This window comes from Rhinoderma darwinii, chromosome 3, assembly GCF_050947455.1.
Source record: "Rhinoderma darwinii isolate aRhiDar2 chromosome 3, aRhiDar2.hap1, whole genome shotgun sequence".
Lineage (NCBI taxonomy): Eukaryota > Metazoa > Chordata > Amphibia > Anura > Rhinodermatidae > Rhinoderma > Rhinoderma darwinii.
In genome coordinates, this window is record NC_134689.1 from 204,876,969 (window position 1) to 204,894,192 (window position 17,224).

The 17,224-nt window shown below is 43.2% G+C and overlaps 1 protein-coding gene across 1 annotated transcript in view; it reads right to left on the minus strand.

The window, feature by feature from the left end:
* The window catches only part of LOC142750410 (pendrin-like), a 110,165-nt gene that overhangs the window by 22,706 nt on the left and 70,235 nt on the right, over window positions 1–17,224 (minus strand). The window contains exons 15-16 of the mRNA XM_075859412.1: window positions 15,502–15,597; window positions 15,129–15,365 (exon numbers count right to left, since the gene is read on the minus strand). Coding sequence (XP_075715527.1) covers window positions 15,129–15,365; window positions 15,502–15,597 — 333 coding nt within the window. The remainder of the gene's footprint in view (window positions 1–15,128; window positions 15,366–15,501; window positions 15,598–17,224) is intronic.

Here is a 17,224-nt window from a genome sequence, read left to right on the forward strand (position 1 = left end):
TTGCTTTGCCACTTGGTAGCATTGTATGTCTGGCCCGTAGTATTAACGTTTGCGCTGTTAGCCTTCTTTAGTATGCCCCTGCTACCTCTGTTACTTTTACTCGTTGAATGCATTATGCTTTCTATCTTACCTAATGTACAGAATATGATCTTCCTATCCATTATTTGTCCAGTACTCTAAAGTCCGGCCTGCCAGACACGTTTTGCTTCGCCAATTGGTGGCACTATGTGTTTGGCCCGCTATATTATTGCCCATGATATTGTTCATCTCCAGTTTACATTTCTTGCTGATAACGACTATACCCCTTCCTACCCCTTGCCGCCTCTGTTACACTTTATAGTTCGCCTCAACCACAATGTTGTTTCCGCACCTTTGTGCCCAGGTGCTGGCGACCCCTGTGTCCACAAGTAGTACTTCCCGTCCTACCGGAACTTTCCTAGCCACTCCAGGCTCACCTAGTTCCTCGATTTCCACTTGTGTGTGTGTGTTGTTTTTTTTTTGTTGTTCTGTTTTTGTTTTTTTCTCTCCCTTCCTCCTCTTTCCTCCCCTTCTTCCCTTCTCCCACTGTCGGTCAGGGATCAATATCAGTACTGTTAGGCCCTGTTATGGCTCCACCTATCTTGAAAATAATCTCTCATAATGTCCAAGGCTTTAACTCCCCACATAAATGCTCAAAGGCCTTCCATTTATACAAAGCTAGTCATGCTGACATCATTTGCCTTCAGGAAACTAGATTTTCTGCCACCTCTAGGCCACAATACTTAAAGGGAATGTGTTGCCAGCAAAACATGTATTTTTTTTTTTAGTTAAACATTTAGTGTGTAGGTGATTAAACATTGTTCAAATTTTTTTTATTTTTTTCACGAGTCAGGAAATATTATAAATTAGATTCTAATTTATAATATTTCCCAGCACTGGTCACTAGATGGAGCTATTCCCAAAATTGCAGCATTGCATGTGGTTGCTTGTGGTAAAGCAACCACATTGCTTTTTGCTGCAAAATTTGGAAAAAAGCACTTGCTCTAGTGAGCTCTGAGAATCCCCCCCTCCTTTATCCTGGCTAGTGCCGGGATAAACGAGGGGATTGAACGGTCTAACCTCCTACACTGTGTGTCGCCATTTTTTGAGCTAACACACAGTGTAGTAGGTTTACATACAGTAGTAAACACAGTAAAACACGAACATACATAGAAATCTCTTACCTGCTCCTGCCGCCGCGGCTCCCTCTGGCCCGTCCGCTCCGTCTGCTGCCGCTGGTCCAAGTGCACAAGTCCGGAAGCCGCGACCGGAAGTAGTAATCTTACTGTCCGGCCGCGACTTCCGGTCCACAGGAAAATGGCGCCGGACGGCGCGCATTTCAAATTGGACTGTGTGGGAGCGGCGCATGCGCCGTTCCCACACAGACGGCGTACACAGAAGTGGATGGGACGGGACCCGTTCGCAGTCCCTATGGGACTGGAGCTGCCGTATTCCATGTCTGTATGTGTCGTTAATCGACACATACAGAAATGGAAAAAAAAATGGCAGCCCCCATAGGGAAGAAAAAGTGTAAAAATAAGAAAAAGTAACACACAAACACACAAATTAATCCAAACGTTTTTAATAAAGCACTAACATCTTTAACATATTAAAAAAAAAAATTGTGATGACACTGTTCCTTTAAGCTCGCACTTTCCCATCTTCCATGGTGCATATGCTCATGAGAAGAGAAGAGGAGTTGTTATTGCCTTTCGAAAGAATTTCCCATTCATCTGTACCAAGGAAATAATTGATACTACTGGTCATTATGTGATATTAGTAGGTTCGCTATATGATGTTGATGTGACTCTAGTAGGTTATTATGGCCCTAATGACTTCCAAACACGCTTTTTTTCCCACTTATTTAAGCTCATAGAGGCTCATTGCCAGGGTCTCTTACTTGTCATGGGTGACTCAAACCTAGTAATCAATCCCTCTGTAAAGGATCTGCCAGGCACAACTTCGTTGTATACTCCCATAGGTAATCAGTCTGCACCTGAGTCTATGTCTCTGAGACTGACTCCATCTTCCACCACTCAGGATGGCAGGCTTAGGAGTGGGAGAGCCTATCGCAGCCTGGCCAGACGGAGCTATACTCCCGCCCTCTGTCTATTTATACCTGCCTTTCCTGTTCCTCCTTTGCTTGTGATTCTTCTCGTGTGGTTTCCTGGCCCAGCTACAGCTTCTAACTATTTGATCCTGCTCCATACTGACCCTGGCTTACTGACTACTCTCCTGCTCTGCGTTTGGTACCTCGTGCACTCCTGGTTTGACTCGGCTCGTTCACCACTCTTGTTGCTCACGGTGTTGCCGTGGGCAACTGCCCCTTTCCCTTTGCTTTGTGTTCCCTTGTCTGTTTGTCTCGTGCACTTACTGAGCGTAGGGACCGCCGCCCAGTTGTACCCCGTCGCCTAGGGCGGGTCGTTGCAAGTAGGCAGGGACAGAGTGGCGGGTAGATTAGGGCTCACTTGTCCGTTTCCCTACCCCCGTCATTACACCCTCTTTTGATAAATCCCCGGCTCCAAGTTCATCTACACCCCAAACGCCCCATTCTGAGTTCGAAGGTATGCTGCATCTCCATGACCTCCATGATATCTGGCGTGAACTCAAACCCTCAACGAAAGTTTTCACCTTTTACTCCAGCCCTCACTCCTCCTTTAGCCGCATTGACCACATTTTCACATCCCAAGGATCATTACCATTTGCTCTAAAGCTAAGATTTTAAGAACTCCCTGGTCTGACCATAACCCTGTAGAAGTTTCACTTTCTTCTCTAATCCCGCGGGGGCTCTCCTTTAATTGGCGCCTCAATGATTCCCTCTTGTCTTCTAAAGAAACCATTGCACAAGTTGAAGTAGCTGTGAAGCAATACTTTGAACTTAATGAAGGGTCTACATCTTCACCAATTATATTGTGGGAAGCTCATAAAGCCACATTGCGGGGTGCTCTTATGCGCTTAGGGTCCATTAAAAAGAAAAATAGAGAACGGAAAATTGCGGATTTATATAAAAACTTGAAAGAAAACTTAGATGGTCTAAACAACGTTACTACTCACAAAGCAACAAACCAGGTAAACTCCTAGATCATCAATTGAGGGTTCCTGTCTCACCAAAATAGCATATTAGATTGAGGACCAACACGGGCACTATAACAGCTGATCCTAGTAAAATAACCTCTCTATTTCAAACCTTCCTCTCCAACCCGTACTCCTCTCCTCCACCATTTGACTCCTTGGAGGCGGAAAGCCTATTTGCCAACCTGCACTTCCCAGAGATCTCGCCTTCCAACCTTGGCTCCTTGGAGGTCGAGATATCTGAATCAGAGGTTCAGGAAGCCATCAAGGACTTGAAACCATCCAAATCTCCTGGCCCAGATGGTTTCTCCCCATTATATTATAAAAAAAAACCTCTCCCCATTATTAACTCCATATTTAACCCAACTCTTTAATGTCCTTAGATCTGGTACTATCCCTCTCCCGCCCACCCCTCATGCCCACATAGCAATGATTCCCAAACCCCAAAAAGATTCCCTTCATATTGCCAACTACAGGCCAATATCCCTATTAAATACCGACATTAAACTTCTGGCCAAAATATTTGCGAACCCGGATGAATCACTTCCTTGATGTGATTATCCATGGGGACAAGGCTGGCTTTGTCCCAGGCAGACAGAATAGTGACTGCACCAAACGAGTTATATCCTTGATCCATATCGCTCGTAAAAGAAATGTCGCATTGACGCGTCTTTCGCTTGATACACAAAAGGCATTTGATACGGTTTCCTGGTCCTACATGGTTTTCGCCTTGGGGAAGTAGGGTTTTCAGCGCCATTTTATGTCCTGGGTGCATGCCATCTATTCTACCCCTACAGCCAAGGTTTGTTCTGGTTATCATTCTGATCCTTTTATTATCGAACGAGGCACGAGACAGGGATGCCCTCTCTCTTCCATCTTATTCATCCTGGCTCTTGAGACCCTGGCCATGAGGATTCGCCAAAATCCGAACATTGGGGGATTGGAACTAGCAGGCATGCACCATAAATTATCCCTTTTTGCTGATGATATGCTGATAATACTCTCCCAACCCCATATTTCCCTTCCTAACTTACTGAGCACTCGATCTGATTTTGCCTCAATATCTGGCCTCACTATAAACCCCTCAAAATCTGTAGCATTAAATATTAACCATTCCCCTGAAGCCATGAATTCCCTTCGAAGTCACTTCCCCTTTCAATGGGCCAAAAAAATCACTGGAGTACCTAGGCATCCATCTAACCCCCTCCTACGACCAGCTATATTCTGCCAATTATCCTTCCCTTATTCGTACTCTCACCTCTTCTCTGGTGTCATGGCAATCTACATATCTTTCCTGGATTGGGCGGATACATGCTGTTAAAATGACTATCCTTCCCAAACTTTTATATCCGTTCCAAACCCTGCCAATTAAAGTCCCACCACACATATTAAGTCTTCTTCAAAATCGTATTTTTTATTTATTTGGCGTGGCGTGCGTCCTAGGATATCCAGGTCCACCCTGTACTCGTTGAAACCTGACGGGGGATTGAGTGTTCCAAATATTTCTAAATATTATCAAGCAGCTATGATAGCACCCTTAACTAGATTACATGTAACCGCGAACATGCCTCTATGGGTGTACCTGGATATTCCGGAGGTGTCGCCCACCCCCATCCAATCTTTGCCATGGATGCCTTCCCCTTACGCTCTACCCTCCTTACCCCCTCCCTCACTCATATATTATCGGTTTGGGACTCTATTAAATATTCTAGCAGATTAATCTCTCCCCACCTACCCCTCATCTCCTTATGGCATAACCCCCCTGTTCTCCCCTGGAGCAGACAATTATCAGGCCTTTAAATGGTGGTGGTCTCATGGTATACTTAGGGTTCATCACCTTCTCTCACCCACTCATTCTCAGATTCTCTCATTCTGTGATCTTCAGACCTCTAGACAGATCCCCAGTGGTGAGTTGTTTCGATATCTGCAGCTCAAGAACTGGATCAATTCTCTCCTTTGTAATAAAGCTGAATCTGATTCTTATTCTCAGTTCGAGAGAATCTGCGAAACATGCCCTACCTCTAGAGGTGTAATATCAATACTATATAAATGGCTCCTCAGTAATCCAACTCCCAACTGCTCATTCATATGTTGATAGATGGCAACGGGATTTGGGGACAACGATTGAACCAGTAGATTGGCGTGCTATTTGGAGCACAGTCTCACATTGCTCCATTAACACGACTATTATGGAATCGGCTTAAAAAGTCATGATGCGGTGGTACTTAGTCCCTAGCCGAATTGCCATGCATTTCCTACTTATTCTGCCTCCTGCTTTCGTGGTTGCCCCTCACCCGGCGACGTGCTCCACATATGGTGGTCCTGTCCTAAGCTCACTAGATTCTGGAGGAGAGTTGTTGGCCTCATCCAGAGCCTATTTGGTATAATTCTTCGTAAGGATCCCAAGTTAGCTCTCCTTCATCTCAAACACCCCGAGCTCACATATGCAAAATTTCAGCTATTTTCCTACATTTTTTTGGCTGCCAAAATGACTATCGCTCACTCCTGGAAAAAAAGATCTGTTACTTGTGCAGATTTCAAATCCAGAATGGATCAAATCTTTATTAACAAAAAGCTCACAAACATTTTACTCGACATGATTACTAGGTTTGAGAAATTTGGCAGCCCTGGATCAGTTACGCCTATCCTCATCTACCCATCACCACGATTACTGAATTGTAATCTCTTTTTTTTTTTATTTGGACCTCTGACCGACACATTCCTATTCCTTTTCCCCTCTTCCTCCCTCTCTCTCCTTTTAATACATATGGCTATTATTTGAAATTGTTAATCTTGCTGAGACTATGTGATACCTGTTCTGATTCATTGCTGTATCATTTGATGCTTGTTACTTATTAATCTTTTGCGTAAAAGATTTTCATTTATCCATTTTCATTGTAAAATCTCAATAAAACTTGTTGATCCGAAAATGAATGTCACGTTGGGTTCGTGGACCCACTGGGCCGTACCGTCTTGGCGGTAAGGCAGCTGGCCAACAGGACGCAGGTCAAAGTCTATAGTTCATATAGGGTACCTGTGGCAGCTCGGACAGTAGCAAGGCAGGCTAGGCAGGAACTTGGCAGCAGGTGGACGTCAGGCGTGGAGAAGCAGGACAGGCGTGGAATACAGCACAGCACGGCACTAGATCAGGATACAAGTATAGGATACAGGAACAGGAACACTGGGAGCAAGAAACACTAGGGGGCCATATTCAAGACAGACTAGGAATACACGACAAAGCTCAGTCATAGAACTAGGGGGCTGGACCCCTCTTATAGTCCAGAGTACTCACGGGTCAAAGTTCATGAACAAGGTCCGGTGCGCGCGCTGCCCCTTTAAGAGCGGGCACGAGCGTGCGCTCGCACCCTACAGGATCCGGCAGTGGTGAGTAGATGCGAGCGCTGGCTTCTCCTGAGGAGGAGGCCGGGGCCAGCGCTTGCCGACTCATGGCTGCGGCTGTCAGGGGGAGAACGGAGCTGACAGCCCGCAGCCACGGACATGACAATGAAGGAAATGCATTAGCACTTCATCTCTGCTTCTGGTCATAACGGCTGGAAAAACAGTGTGGCATGTGTAGGGCTTCTTGCCCAATATGATCGGATTAAGGGCTTTTTCACTAAACCTATGTTGAGGATGAGCCCCAAAAGTTTACCAGTATTTGTGGGGTGCCACTGTTTTGCATAGTACGACGTTGACTTTTCAGAAAAAAATTGTCAAGCATATTGATTGGTTTGGTTAACAACCAGCTCCAAGAGTTCATCTGTAATGAACACTTTAAAAAAATTAATGGCTGTAATATTTTCGACATTAATATTTATCCCTGGTGTGGTAGTAAATTCTGGGATATATGGGGAAAATGATTCTGTGGGTAACCACTCAGTATATTCCGGCGCAATAGAGTGGGCCGTGTTTTGCGGTACTTCAGCGACATGCCCTGTGCTCGTGGACTCAGCAGTGACACTTGCATTTGCAGAAAGCGTATTAATATTGTCGCTATCACTGGTAGATAACATTTCTACCTCGGATGCGGTTTCTGTATCGCATTTATCAGAGTCAGAAATTAACATGGCGTATGCCTCTTCCACCGTGAACCTCCTATGGGAGGGTATAATTACATACACACACGTACGACAAAGACTGTAACCAGACGCACACGCGCGTACGACAGAATTATGTTTTTTAACTTTTTTTTTTTACAGACAAAAATACAGACGTCAAACAAGCAAACTTCACAAAAAATGGACGTCGCACACACAAGGCTAAGGCTTGATTCACACGAACGCTGCGCATCTCGGACGTGAAAAACTGCCGTTTTTCACATCTGAGGTGCATCCGTGCTCAGCGCTGCAGGACGCGATGTCACGCATCCCCCATAGTTGAGAGTCTATTGAGGGATGCGAGAAAAGATAGGACATGTCCTATTTTCCCACGGACCATTCAAACGGTCCGTTGAAACAACGGCTGTGTGAATGGCCACATTGAATAACATAGGTTCGTGGGATGGCCGCTGTTTCAACGGCCATCCCACGGACGTTTAACACGTTCATGTGAATCAGGCCTAACTCTAAAACTTTTTTTACTTTTACATTTTTTGTAACTTTTTTTTTTTTACACAAAGAAATATAGACGTCACACACGTACGCTACACAAAAAACTCCCTAACCCTAGGCTAACCCTACACTAAACCTAGACTAACCCTAAGGATAACCCCAGTCTAGCCTAGGTATATAATTTATATAAGATTTCTATAGTATATGTATATAGATTTTTTAACCGTATCTTTTTTTCACATTACAGTTATCTCTGTCTTTTCTCACACAAAGTAGCAAGTGTGAGGAGAGACAGAGAGACAGGGAGGGACAGACTTTTATTTAACTTTTGTGATCACTGTGAATGGTTATCACTGTTACCACGTGTTCGGAGACAACTGCTATTGGTCTCCGATCATCGCTCTGAAGTCTTACGCTGTTGCTAACAGCCTTGGCTTCAGAGGCAGATTGCGCGCAAAACAACTTCCGAAGTGCTGCTGTGAAAAGGCGGCACTTCAGGAGAACTAACCAAACGGCCGCTGTATAAAGGCTATATGGCGGGGGGCGGAGCTTGCCGCTGACTGGAATCGCGGTGTAGTGAACTCTCTCCTGCTTCACAAGTAGCGATACTGCGGCACACAGCGACATCTGACCTTCTACTGAGGTCCACTTTTCTCTGAATGTTCCCTGAACTGTCCAATATAGATGTGGACCATGACCAGAAGACGCCAGTCGAAAACGGAGCCAAAAAAATCTCAATGATTATTTTCCCGCGACAGGCCGCTCCCAAGATGGCGCTGGCTCCCTGCCTGAGATGAACACTTCGCAGCTTCAGACGCAACCTTCGTCTGTATCAGGTCAGTCTGTGGACGGGGATGGTGACTCACAGGGCAGGATGGAAGAAGTGTCTGGCCCCGGAAAACAGGGAGCAACCCAATCTGCCTCATCCTCACCTAACAGTAAGGGTCCAGCTTTTAAAAAAGCACTTTTCCCACAAGTGATGCCACCCCATGAGGCTCAACTCACGACCTCTGATTTGTCTGGGTTGTCTGATGTACCTGATGATGCACCTCTGACCATGGCTATCATGAAAGGAATGATGCATACCCTGCAAAATTCCATCTCTGGGGTACGGGATAGAGTGCTAGCGCAAATCCATACATCTGTTGATGACCTAGGATTCCGCACGGATCATATAGAACGCAGTCTTGGAGATCATGCCAAGGTACACAATGACCTTATTGATGCCCATGCTGAGCTTACAGAAGAGGTGAAGTGGCTAAAAGATAAGCTAATGGATCAATAGGACAGATCAAGGAGAAATAATTTTAAAATCCGAGGTATTCCTGAAGACATTTCTCCCTCTGAATTACTTAACTTTCTGCAAGTTATGTTTAAATCTCTGATTCCTATGTTCACCCCCTTGGATTTGACTTTGGATAGAACACACAGGATTCCTAAATTTCGGTATGCACCAGAAAATGCTCCCAGGGATGTTTTATCAAGGGTACACTTTTACCAAGCCAAGGACTGTATCCTTCAGGAATCCAGAAAATTGGGGAAACTGCTAACTCCCTATGCACACATTTCAATTTATCCGGATCTGTCTGATTCTACTTTGATGTTACGAAACAATTTCAACCGATCACTTTGGCACTCAGAGAGCAAAATCTGAAATATAAGTGGGGTTTCCCGGTCAAGATCTTAGTTTCCAGGAATGGTTCTACACATGTGATTTCTACTCCATCTGATGGGGTTACTCTGCTTCACCAGTGGAACATTCCTATCAAGAATACAGAATCTGCGCCCGCCAGTAAGCCACCGAGACGTCTTCATCCGGAATGGGAATTGGTACAGGGACAATCCATCACCTGATCTTCACGCCGGTTGTTTGGTCATGTAATTATGCTACTTGTTTCTAACATTTTCTTTCTCTTCCCCATGGAGGTCTGTACGGTATGTTTCCTACATTTTTTTTTCTTGTTTACGTTAATGTATTTGGTCATTTTGTTTTGTCCACTTCAAGCTTCACAAGATAATACCTACATATTAGGGCTTAGTGATCAATGCCAAGCTAGTCATATTAAAAAAATGTATGTTTTCTCATGCCTTTTACATTATCCTCTTTAAATGTAAAGGGGCTAAATAGCCATTTTAAACGGCAACAGATGAGGAAAGAGGCTCTAGCCCTTCGTAGTGACGTTTTCTTCGCCCAGGAGACTTATTTCTCCTCCCTTAATCCCCCGAAATGTACACATTTTAAATCCCCTCACATATTTCAGGCATCTAACTCCAGCAAATCTAAGGGCGTATTAATTGCAATTAAAGACTCGGTTGCCTTTCATAAACATGACCTCATTTTGGACCCTCCAGGTAGAATCCTGATACTTGTCTGTGATAGTAATAATATTACTTTTACGTTAGTTAACATATATCTTCCTAACTCTCACCAACTTAAGGCCTTTCACAAAATACTTCATAAGGTTAATAAGGTGGCGAAGAGTCTATTGATCATAGGGGGATTTTAATGAAGTTATGCATCCAGCTATTGACTCCTCCAATGTCCATAGACCCCGCTCCAATTTACATCACACGGTACATTTGGAAGAGTTATATGATGTTTGGCGCTGTCATCATGGTAATGAACATGATTTTACGTATTTCTCTGCACCACATAGGGTGTACTCTTGGATAGATATGTTTTTAGTGAGCAGGATCAGCCTCCGTTGTATCTCTACATCTCCTATTGGAGACATATCGTGGTCTGATCATGCCTCTATCTCAAAGGTTGTTTTGGATCACCTACCGTCGCCCCCCATCTCCTCCTAGAGATTAAATGATCTGGTTCTAGATCATCCTCTTACTAAAGATTTGGTGGATACCCACGTCCAAACATTTTGATATTAATACCCCCTCTTCTGATAATTGCTTTTCTTTGTGGAATGCTCATAAGGCATATATGCGGGGTATGGGGATTCAGGCCGCCTCCAGAGTGAAAAAACATACAGAGAAAACCACCAATAATATTCTCGCCCAATTGCATAATCTGGAATCCCTTAATAAATCTAAGGTGACTCCATACACGTCGCAAAAAATTAAAGTCCTTAGGGACCAGCTTGAAACTGTTCTTGTGTCTCGTCATATGGCTTTATTTAAAAAAACTGCAATTTGGTTCTTACCTTCATGGTAATAGACCAGGAGCACTCTTAGCCAAAATGATTAAAAAACAGAGCACTAGAACAGCATTTCTCATTGACAAACACAGAAATAAGGTTACTCATCCCCAAGAAATTAGTTAACAGTTTCAGAGTTTTTATCACAATTTATATAATCTTAGAGAGGATACAGACACCAGCCATCAACATCGGACATAAATAACTTTCTGTGTGGCCTGAATCTCCCTTCCCTATCAGAAGAAGATAGCTCTAATTTACAATCACCTTTTACTGTACTGGAAGTATCACAGGCTATTAAAGGGTTAAAACAAGGAAAAGCCCCAAGCCCAGATGGGTTTACTAATCTGTATTCTAAAAGGTATGCTAATATTCTAGCCCCTAAATTGGTTGATGTGTTTACTGAAGTTGCAGCTGCGGGTTCATTCCCAAAGGAAATGCTATCTGCAACGGGAGTTACCCTTCCGAAGCCGGGGAAAAATCCTGATTCTCCTGCTAACTTCCGACCAATCTCTCTGTTGAACACAGACATTAAAATTTATGCTAACTTACTCCCTAACTTAATACATGCGGACCAGGTGGGATTTATTGCTGGGAGGCAGGCGCCGGATGGCACTAGAAGACTCATAAATTTGATTCATTAGGCCAGGACCCGTCGAGTGCCTTCTGTGCTTCTCGCTTTGGATGCGGAGAAGGCATTCGACCGGGTCCACTGGGGATATTTGCAGGCAGTTCTGTACAAATTTCGACTTGGTGGGTTGATAAAATCTGCAATTATGGCACTGTACTCCAATCCCTCTGCTAGACTTTAGGCCTCTGGGTTTTTGTCTACCTCGTTTCCTATCTCTAATGGCACTCGTGAGGTGTGCCCGCTGTCACCACTGATTTTTGCGATGGTGATGGAGCCCCTAGCTATATCTATTATACAGAACCCTTCCATTACAGGTATACAGGTTGGTCAAGTCCAGCATAAGATAGGGTTATACGCAGACGACGTAATACTCTCTCTTTCAAACACATTATCTTCCCTTAAGGAAGTGCAAAATACATTAGACTTATTTGGAAAGGTGGCCTATTATAAAATCAATGCTGGTAAATCACACTTATTGGATGTGGGATTTCCTATAAGGGTTAGGAATGAAGTTCGAAGCTCCTTCCCTTTCCAATGGAATACACTTAAGATATCTTATTTGGGCATTCATCTCACGATTTCTACTAATCCCCTCTTTAAACATAATTTTACTCCTCTTTTACATAGTATTCCTCAATTGTTATCTACATACTTTAATGTTTGTACTTCTTGGGCGGGGAGGATAGCGATCATTAAAATTATGATCTTGCCTGTAATGTCTATGGCCGGGGGCCGTCGTTCAGACTAACCCTCTGACGGTGCCGGCCATGAACATCTGTCTTCACGGCGTCAGCTCCCTCCAGGGAGACGCCGCCACTCACTTCCGGGTCCTCGGACTATTTCCTGCAGGGCGCGTGCACGGCCTTAAAGGGCCAGTACGCGTCCAGCTATTACCCATCAATAATTAGCCCAAATGGCTGCTGGACTATAAAAAGGGGCTCTTCTCACTTGTTCCTCACCTGAGCGTTGTTGTATACCTATGTTTGTTGTCCAGTTCCCAGTGTTAACCGTTCCTGCTGCCTGTACCCTGTATCCCGTGCTATCGTATCTACTGAGAAAGTCAAGTCGTGTCTTCCGCTGCATCCACGGTGTCACCTGCTGTGAAAGTCAAGTCGTGCCTCCGCTACTGTCTACATTGCCTCAGGTACCCTTTCCGAACTATAGACATTGTTTTGTACCTTGTTGGCCAGCTGCTACCCCGCTACGTGGTACGGCCCAGTGGGTCCACACCCCGCGCCGTGACATTGCCCATTATTCTTTATACGTTATGTGCAGTATTAATCCCTCTTCCCAGTCCTTTTTTGAGAAAGCTACAGAGAATCCACAATAACTTTATATGGGCGCACAAAAAACCTAGAGTGCGGATGCATACATTATTTAGACAATGGAGACAAGGTGGTATGGGGATTCCAGACGTCCAAAAATATTACTATTGTTAGGAGTTGGTCCGAACTATTCTCCCAAAACTTATACCTCTGCGTCCCAGACTATCTCAGCTTCTCTGAAGGTTTGGAAAACCTACTCCTCCCAACTTCCTTCACTGGCTCTTACTCAGCTTAAGAAATTGCCCTTATTCTATCACTTATTCTATCACTAATAGAGATTTCTATAAGTATTTATATATTCGCCATTTATTTACTTCCTTGGATGTCAATACATTAACATTTCCCTCTGTGGCTCTTCAGGTATATTTTGATCCCACGTGTAAGAAAAAGGGTATATCAGGATTTTATGGTGATTTGTGCGAGCATCTCCTTTCCAGCAGACCTCCTTATTGCGATAAATGGGAAGAGGATTTAAATTTAGATCCTCCTTTTCTTTGACAGATTGGCGGATAGCCTTTTCTTGGACCAAAAAAATATCCATGGGGGTTAAACATTGGGAAGCTTCTCAGAAATTGTTATTACGTTGGTATTTGACGCCTTCAAATTTTGCGAAATCCGACATTTCTTATTCGGAGTTGTGCTAGAAGGGATGTGGCTGCAAAGGTTCATATTTCCATATGTGGTGGCAATGTCCGGAGGTCTACTCCTTTTGGATTCAGGAATTTGATATCGTCTCTCACATTTAGTCTTGTACTGTAATGCCTGATCCGGCTCTGGCCTTATGTTTTCTTAATATGCACAATATCCCATATCACTCTCAAATGGTGTCCAGTCATATTATTATAGCGGCTCGTTTGCTCTTAGCCAAATCTTGGAAAATACACACTCACTATTCTATACCTGAACTGATTGATCAAGTAAATATCTCCTTTACTATGGAACGCATGTTTGCTTTGAGATCCCATAGGCTTCCTAACATTATCTCATTATGGGATCCATGGACCAATTATTTCTCCACCTCTCCACAGGGGGCTAAGCTTATATCCCTCTTCTAACACCTATAGTTTGACATTTATGTTACAATATGCAGCTATTCATTTAGGCTACCAGATTCATGCCACTTTTGCTAGGACATGTTGATACTTGGCTATCATATTTTATGTTCTTTAGATGTATTAGTGGCATTGGTGTAACCCTTTGGAACTGATATTCTATTCCTTTTGTTTTTTTTTATTTCCTATTTAAATGGGCAGGTGATCTCATATAAGTATGCGGTTTGGTAATTTCCTACACATATTCTTCCCCTTCGGATCCTTTTTATTTTTCTATCTCTATATGCAGTCTTTATGGTATTAATATGCTATAGGTGGACAATGTTCATTTTGCTGTTCTTTATATTACTTATTGTATGCTTTCAATAATGTCTTTGGTCCTGTATTATTATAATATACTAAGTGATGTATATGTTTCGAGGTTCTTGCATGGACCTTAATGCTGTTTTTGTCTTTTCTCTGTGATTTTAAAAATTCAATAAAAATTTAAAATTAAAAAAAGGCTATATGGCAGTCGTTAAGGGGTTAAGATATTAATCAGCACAGAATTTTGAACCTATTTAGATGAAAAAACGTGTTTTTTTTATTCAAGAGCGTACATTAACTTTAACTCCTTCCCGCCCGCCCACTGTCTTTTGACATCAGGCGCTGCAGGTCCCCAGTCTACAACAAAGTCTTTTGGCGTCGCTGTAGATGAGGCTGATGAGCGCTCGTGTAACTAACAGCTCCTGATCTCAGAGGTGCCTCCTGAACACAGCTGGGGTCGGAAAACATTCGGACCCCAGCTGTTTAATCCTTTGATCGCCTCAGTCCATGACCCCGGCATGAAAAGGGAATTCCGGTGATGCGATCATATTAGATATTTACACGACCGTAATAACCTGACAAATTAATTTAACAGGTTATTTAGCGTGAAACGTGAAAGGGAAAAAAAATAAAATCAGAAAAACAATGCAGAGAATTGCTTTTTACTCTATTCACGACGTAAAAAACAAATTTTTTTACCCCAAACTTTGTGTTTTTCCACATACTATTTCTCTCGCATAAAACAAGGCCTCATACAGCCACGTCAATGAAAAATTAAAAAAGTTATGGCTGCTGAAAGGTAGAGGGGCAGAAACAGAAAAATGTAGCTGGTCATTAAAGTCTTTTCAGGCCCGGTCATTATGGGGTTAAGGTCACTGCGGGACCACTAACTGTCTTGTATTGTCATCTTAAATTTATTTCAAACACTCCATAAATAATTATTTACAAGAGGAATAATGATGAGGCACACAGAAGATTTATTTGTTTAGATTTTCATCTTTGTAGAGCAAACTTTTACTTACCCCCTTTAGACAATCCACAGCTACCACATCGAGGAAGCTTACTTGTCCAAAATCAAAAATCATACTGTGTATGGTAACCACTGGAATGGACACACTGTCATGGAACTCTATATTCCAGTCTCGTTGCATATTAAATTCATTTGCATTGACCTCTTTCCGTTCTGCTTCATAATATTTATCCATGTCATCATCTGATTCTAAATCTTCATCACTAGCAGAGTTTCCTTTGTTCCCATTCTAAAACAATATATAAAGTCTACTATTAAAATGTCAGTGGTTAAGTACACAGTACATCAAAGGAATGCTTAGTTTTACTTATTGTAATATTGATACATTATATGAACTATTTCTTTGTCACTAGCATGTACATTACCTCATTTGCTGTTAAGATTTTTTTCTTGAGAAGTTTGTTTATCTTTCGTTGTGCCTTTGTTCTTTTATTAAAAACTTTAACCGCATCAAATCCAACCTGTGGAAAGTAAAGTTTTCTTTAGTTGCTTAATCTCAAAATGTATTATTAAAAAACAGAATACTTCTCCCAGAGACAGGGCATCTGGCACAGCCACACTTTTAGCTGAGCTTCCGCTACTCTACCTGTAATCCGCTGCCAATCTAAATGGGAAGCCTTATATTACAGCTTCAGACTCTGGAGTCTCCTGTCTAACCCTGTGCCACAATCAATATCTGTATTGCATTACATCACTGAGCCTACCCTCAGCAAAAACAGCATTGAGGACAGCTCTTCCCTTCTGACATCCCTATGACCCTGCCACTATGTGGCACCAACGCCATCTTGGAAGATTACTCCCAATAGATTGTGGCCAGTACTTTGCCGTTGTGTCCTTCCATTTCTCCGGGCTTTTAGTACTCACTATCACCGCCGCTCTCCTCCTGCATTTACTAGTTTCCACCTAGATTTCTCAGGTTATAAAAGAGTACCACCCCTTCCTATCCTTTCCTGAGCAATTAGGTACAACCTAGCTAGTTTAGTGATTCCCCTTTTGTATACTGTTGAATTTTCCTGTGATTTACCTCTGCTTATACCACCGTTGACTTTTCTTGCCTGCCGCCTGCCCTGACCTCTGGCTTGTGAGGAACCTCTGCCGCCTGCTCTGAACTTTTGATCTACAAACCATGAGTTTTCGTCTGCTGCCTGATCAGACTTTTGCTATACCTGACCTTACATTCTGTCTGCTGATTTTGTACTACGCCTGGGGGTAGTGACCTGGGGTTCCCTAGCAGCAAATTCCAGATCCCTGTATAGCAATTTAAGTGAATACCTGGGGTCCCTAGACTCCGCTTCCCGGTTTAGCCCCACGCCAAATCCCTTGGTGACAAGGTGCGTTCACACCATCCTTTGCAGGTCCCGTGACCGTTTAATTTCTCATAGGCCCTGTGACACTCATATGCTGACCCAGAGGGGAAAATCTGACACTAGCAGGCAAACCTTATACTCTGTTTAAATTTGTATACTTTGACAACACCCAACTATGACTACTATTCCTCATTATCTTTCCTTTCCAACATGAAATAACCCCTCCTAAACAAGTTAGTCATGACATTGCGTACTCCCTCTGACAGGCCCTAGGCCATACACTAACAGAATTCTCCTTATGGGACCAATGGCGTCTACACCCCATAGCGTGAAAATATTCCTTTCACTCCAACGAACATGACTCGTACTCCCACATTGTACAATATTCATACACTAGACATTGTGCTCAATAACACTCTTCTAATCTCAAAATCAGGACACTTCTACATGGTATGCCATAAATGTCCGATAGGTAAATGTCCATCTATCTCTAGAACGGGACCCTCTGAACAACGTTCTACCTTGCTCGGCTCCAGTTGCTTCCCGGCCACTTCCTGACTAGGTGGTTGAGAATTACGGATATAGCCGAGCTTGCTGAGCTATGCTGTTTCCTTAACTCCCATAGAAGTGAATGGGAGTTACGGAAACAACATAGCACAGCACAGCAAGCTACCCTGTTTCAGGAACTCGGGAGCTGCAGAAACAGCATAGTTTACTGTGCTACACTGTTTCTATAACTCCCATTCACTTCTATGGAAGTTACAGAAACAGCTAATCAAAA